This window comes from Manduca sexta, chromosome 27, assembly GCF_014839805.1.
Source record: "Manduca sexta isolate Smith_Timp_Sample1 chromosome 27, JHU_Msex_v1.0, whole genome shotgun sequence".
Lineage (NCBI taxonomy): Eukaryota > Metazoa > Arthropoda > Insecta > Lepidoptera > Sphingidae > Manduca > Manduca sexta.
In genome coordinates this window covers 2,982,838-2,988,837 of record NC_051141.1, presented here as the reverse complement: position 1 = coordinate 2,988,837, position 6,000 = coordinate 2,982,838, and the positions used below count along the sequence as shown (strand labels likewise).

The following is a 6,000-nucleotide window of genomic DNA, read 5'->3' as shown; positions in this document are numbered from 1 at the left end:
TTCTACTATTGTTTTAATTAGTAATTATTACATTATACCCCGACCAACTTTCCTGACTTAATTCAAATTTGGAAACCTATTTCTTTCCTGTGATAAGTTTCCCTAGTTTTGTTGACATTGGCATAGCACAGCAACATAGTGCTAATAGCCAAAATAAAAAAAAAATAAAAAAAGTAGAATATTAATCTAGCAGCAACTAGGTTAATCAATATTAAGTAGGATTATAGCAGGATTTAGAAAGGACTAACTAGGATGGGTCAGACCCCCGCCGATATCCAACCGAATTACGCTCATGAGAGGAAAATCCAAGTGTCTATCAACGCTATAAGATTTATCACGCGTAGGTAAATACCAATTATATGATAACTCCTAACATACATCTATATATAACCAGTAGAATTTTGCTGGTTGCAATTGATACACGTGCGGGATTTTCGCTAAAATATTCTGGAGCGCAGTTATTAGGCCGCGAGCCCTCGCAAAAGGCGCTCGCGTTAGGTCACCCAGTGAACGGAAATAAGTGTATGCGGAAAAAATGGGTGCAAAGAAAAACAAAGTTTCGTGAGTATTCATACTTTTGCTGAGCGATTATATTATGCGAATTTTTATACGAAATATTTTCTATTTTGTTGTTAGTAAATATATTTCTAATTGCAACTACAAAATGAACTATGTGTAAAATTAAATATTTATCGTGATAGTCATTTTGATTCGTGTAGTTTAACAGTTTTATTTTATAAAAAGTATGTTATATTGCATTTATTTTTTAAGTATTTGTGATGCGTTTGTGTGACGTTTGTGCAATATAAATTAAGGCGCTTAAATAGCGAACTATTGCAATATTATACTCCATGCTATAATAATTATGTTGAATATTGTGTAGGTTCCAGATCATAATATTAACTGTGAATATAAGGGTCTAAATATAAAAGGGGTTAAATTATACACTGATTAGTTTTTTATCATGAAATATAGAACGAATAGAGTTTGCCCGCTTCTTAAATAATAGTGTATGTATAATCCTGAACTTTGTTTGTTTACGAATAAGACTGAAATTTATTAAATTATTTTATGTTTTATTTATTTTATTTTATTTTACTTGGGAACATACAGTGTTACAAAATACAATTCAGAAAAATAACAAAACACCAATTACATGTTTCCACAGTTAAATATAAAATATGTGTATGGAAAATGTCTTTATTTAGACAATTGTATTTTTGGATAAATAATAAATGATCTAAAAAGAAAAAAATACCTTTAAATGGAATCAATCTCTGTTTTACGTATATACAATGTAGAGATAAAAGCATGTCACGATAGTTGCTTTTGTCAAGATCAAGTTCCAACAGAGCTTTTCAATTAAAAGGTTATTTCTTCTTAAAGATTATTTAATAAATCTTTTTTCTATTATTTGGTTGCAAGATTTGGCCCGACTAGTTCGGAGCCAAAATCATAATTCACGACACAAAAGCCCCCGGGATTACAAAACTTCACACCCATTTCACTAAGTCATGGGCACCATCTTAATTTTTTTTATCGCTGACAATTGGTCCTTGTGGATCCAAACAACAATTATTTATGCATCCCTAACCTATGCTAAGACGTGACTTTAAAATTGGTATGGCGGCCATCTTGTTTGAATTTTTTATCGCCTATATAATTTGCCCAGATTACAGGTTGACATTTGGTAAGACTCGACTCCGCTGTCTTACCGTTTAGCCAGGCAGTAGTATACCATTTCCTCAAAGACTTGAAAGCAGACGTCAGTTTATTATTCATACTTTTCTCTAAACTCTTTGATTTGATATCCACACTATAGGCATGCGTAAAAAATAACTAATAAAAGTAGTTTTATTCTTAGTATTCTTTTCAGCAAACCCTTACATTTGAATTTGAGTTTAGCTACCCATATATTGTCATCCAAACTAAAATCTTGTGCTAAATTTCCACTTAATAGGTTGACGATAACTACTTCAAAATTCATTTGAAAGTTTCGACACGAACACACATACATACATACCTTACAAGTTAAATAAAAGTTAGTAAAATATTTCAACCACAAAAAAATTGCTTATTTTGGAATCCTAGCTTAGTAATACAGATTGGATACTCCTGCCAATCAACCTGAAGAGAAGGTTTGAACTTGAGCCTCCACGATCTCAAAATTCTATATCATCTATACAGCGTGAGTAGGGGAGCGATGGTACATATTTACTGAACATAATTATATGCTTGATATATATAATGTTCGGTCGTGAAATACCATTATCGGGTATATTTTGACACTTGCTGTAGAATAGATTATTAATTAGTTCATTGTTACGTACGGACCGACTAGTAGTCCGGTACCGGACCGGTAGTCTTACGTCTACTTTGTAAGCTCCTCTAAAAACACTACAAATATCTACAAAAAGTGTTGCCCGACTCGAACATCGAAGTTGGTTCCCAGGACTTTTTGATCGACATCTTGTTTTTATTATTGTATAGGCACGTTTGACAACCACACAGAAAATGAAGATGACTATGAACTATGACTTACGATGTTTCCCATTCATACTTAATTTATTTAAGTCACACACTGCTGCTAACAAGAGACTAAACTAAAGAGCCAATGAAAAGATTAAATATGAACGTAACATTCGGTTTGAATATAATTTAATAAAATATCTATGTTACAGCGACATTGAAGAAGTGGAATGCAATGTTTCGTATTTTCAAATCGTAAGTATCAATAAAAACCTTTTAGTTATTTCATAACAAAGAATATATATAGGTTTTTCCTGTCGTAGGTTTTTAGATTATTATAAGTAAAAATATATAATTTAAATTAATTCAGAATTCCCACTTACTTTACTTAAGGAAATAACATAATGCGTCTAGGATTGCATCCGTTGTCCTTATTTGTTTGGTTACCTTGTTTATTGGACGAAAACAAAAATTCACGTGCGTCGCAAAATGAATGATACAAAATAGTATTAAAAAAACATTGTGAAAAACAAAATTAAAGTATACGCAAAGCCAAACATATATCCGGTTCCAAGAAGCCGGCCTAATTGTGTCGACCATCGAGGGGTAATCATCACTCGTCAGTCGACATCCTAATGGACCCCACTCTACGTACGATCATTTGCAGTGGGAACATTTGGCAGTGTAAAAAAACATATAGAGGGCTGAGCCTTTCCACTTACTTAAAAGGCATCTGCTAAAATCTATACCATTTTTTCCAGTACCGCTACGCGTCATGTTGCGAGTTATTAGGCACAATATTTGGAATTGTCTTCGGGCTGCTGAGCGGCGGCGGCGTGTGCTTCAGCTTGGTGCAAGTTGGTGAACTCAGCACGTCATTCGTGGAGAGAACAACCTTTCAGAACCATGTCTCCACGTACTTACCTCTCACCACAGTGTTTGGCGGTGGACGGAGGCTGTAAGTAGATTTCCCTTAATATCCCATGAACATGCATACATATATACCGCATTACATTCCCTGGGAAAGCTCTGGTGCGGAATTGTATGTGTAAAATATGAATGAAACAAAATATTAGAAAATATTGTCGTGGTTTTTGAAAGAACAAAATACGTAATAGATCCAAAGAACAGCTGAATAGGTAATAAATTTGAAAATTTTGAAGATTACAATAATTTAAATTTATAATAATTTACAATCATATAAATTTTAGATAGTACGAAGTTCGAAGAGTCTTCCATTCATAATATCAGATATTTATATTTATGAATTAACAAAAATGTAATTGTTTATTCCGAGACTCCTAATAATATCTATAGGTATGTTATTCGTATTATACGTATACGCATTTAAATGTTTTTTTTGGGCCAGGCGTTGTCTTTGACTGTCAATTGTCCCAGGTAATCTTACAAACATTTTAACTAATACAGGAAACTCTCATTACCAAATAAAAAGGCTTTTTGTAGAGGCATCTCAGCTAAATTTATTTATAAAATGTTGTTTACGCGAACGAACCTTTTAACTAAACCTAACTCCTGATTCAAATTGTAATATGAAGTAATGCCAAAGATAATACATGTGTAACCCGAAATAACAAATTATACTTTCTATTTTTAACAACTATCAAGTGTGTAGAGACTTTCCCGCCCTCACACCGACCACTACAACTCCCGTAAGCCAGTATCAGCAGCGGTTCGCATTTTATAATACTGAGCGGTGAAGTAGCTAGTCGTAAGTCCCGTAAGCACGGAAATTCCGTCTAATCTCTCCGAGGTCCTGTAAGGTCCAAGGTCAAGGTCATATAGTATACACCTATAACTTTTTTTTCCAATGGCCGGTAAGAAATTGTGATACACAATGATCTATTTCTAGTCAAGTTTTAGTTAAGCGATCGCGAATGCACGGAAAATATTTATATAAATGACGCCCCATGAAGTGTGTAGTGATAACTGAAGTGCTTGTTGTCTCTTCCTAAACATTACAAACATTGTATTTTATCATAAAATAATGTGTTGTTCCCGATTCATGCCGAACTATTCGTTGATTTAAACCATTGTGTAGCTATCCAGGTTTCATTTACTATAGGTATTAATCAGGGATATCGGATTCGGAATATCATCTATATTTATTCGCCTCATTAATATGTCTAAAAATCCCTATGTTATTCAGATAGATGATTTCGTCATTATAAAAAAGTGCGGCAGATTAAGATAACGAATTAATGTTTATACTTTATTTAAAAACTTTGTCCTTGGGGCTGAACAAAATGTACAAATTATTATCGCTAGACTTAAATAAATCGTAGATATTATATTAAATGTTAAAAATACAACATAAAGTAACTAAAATATAGGACGTTCATAGAAATATTTCTGACCATTCTTCCTGACACCCCCTTTCTTTAAATACTTATGAAACAAGTAAAAATCTTTTGGCACTGTGGTTGTCTCTGGCGGAAAACACCATCTAATCAGCAGATACTTTGTTTCCTGTCTTTTGCCTATTAAAAAACATATATAAAAATAGGCCCTGCTCTACAGAGTATCATAACAATGCATGTCATCTTTAATTGAAGTAACGATGTGAATTAATTGCTTCCTATTTATTTCAATTCATGAAGACGTATCATATCCATGATGCATGAAGGACAGAATAAGATTTCACATTTTGCAAATCGACGTAATAATATAATCAAGAGTTTGTTTGAACGAATGATTTTATTAGCCTTCTTAATAGCGGTTTGTACAATACTTATCTGTTTACGAACGTGAAAGTCTGTTACACGAGTAGATAAAGCGCAGGGCACACGTTACTTATGACTTATGACGTTCAGTTTCAACGCTGTTCATTACGTTGAATGTATATTGTATTATGCTATTCACTCAAATTTATGGCCAAAACAGTAAAAATGATTGTGTGAATATCAAATAGGTTTGCTAATGATAATACAGCTGTGGCTAATTATATCTATTGTGTCAGTAATTTTAAAATGTGAGGGCCACTAAATGTTTTTGGCACTAGTGCGGTTGAGCGGCAGTAAGGTATAGAGTTTCTTCTATGCCATGCGACATCACGCTAGCTCAATATAACAGGGTCTTTGTTACGTGTTTATGTTAGAAAAATAAGAATTAGAATTTTTATTTTGGTAAAAATTTAAAAGACAGTCATTCATAGTATCTGCTTTAATTATTTTTCGGGATTATTGCATTTTTTTTACTGAAACATACATAGTACCTTGTGATTGTGATCTAGCGATCTGGTGACCATAAATTTGGCCTCATTACTGTGCAATATTAGCAGTACTATCTATTAACGAGACTCTTCAGTTCACCCGGTAGTCGCTAAAATTATGTAGGTCAGCTTTCCTACATTATTAGTTAGTTAGTATGAGTTGGTTTCAGAATAAGCTACCTTCTAAGCCCGCGTGCATCTATACAGCTGTACAACCCTCTCCAGTAATAAGTACCACTGATAAAGCATCTTTATCGATAAGTATCCGATGCACTCGTGCATATCGTTAATGATATGCGCCT

General features: G+C 33.4%; 1 protein-coding gene across 1 annotated transcript in view; it reads left to right on the top strand.

Annotated features, from left to right (window-relative positions):
- Positions 1–398: 398 nt before the first annotated feature.
- LOC115448547 (multidrug resistance protein homolog 49) overlaps positions 399–6,000 on the top strand; it is a 25,568-nt gene continuing 19,966 nt past the window's right edge. The window contains exons 1-3 of the mRNA XM_030176004.2: positions 399–561; positions 2,682–2,724; positions 3,231–3,427. Coding sequence (XP_030031864.2) covers positions 536–561; positions 2,682–2,724; positions 3,231–3,427 — 266 coding nt within the window. The 5' untranslated portion in view covers positions 399–535. The remainder of the gene's footprint in view (positions 562–2,681; positions 2,725–3,230; positions 3,428–6,000) is intronic.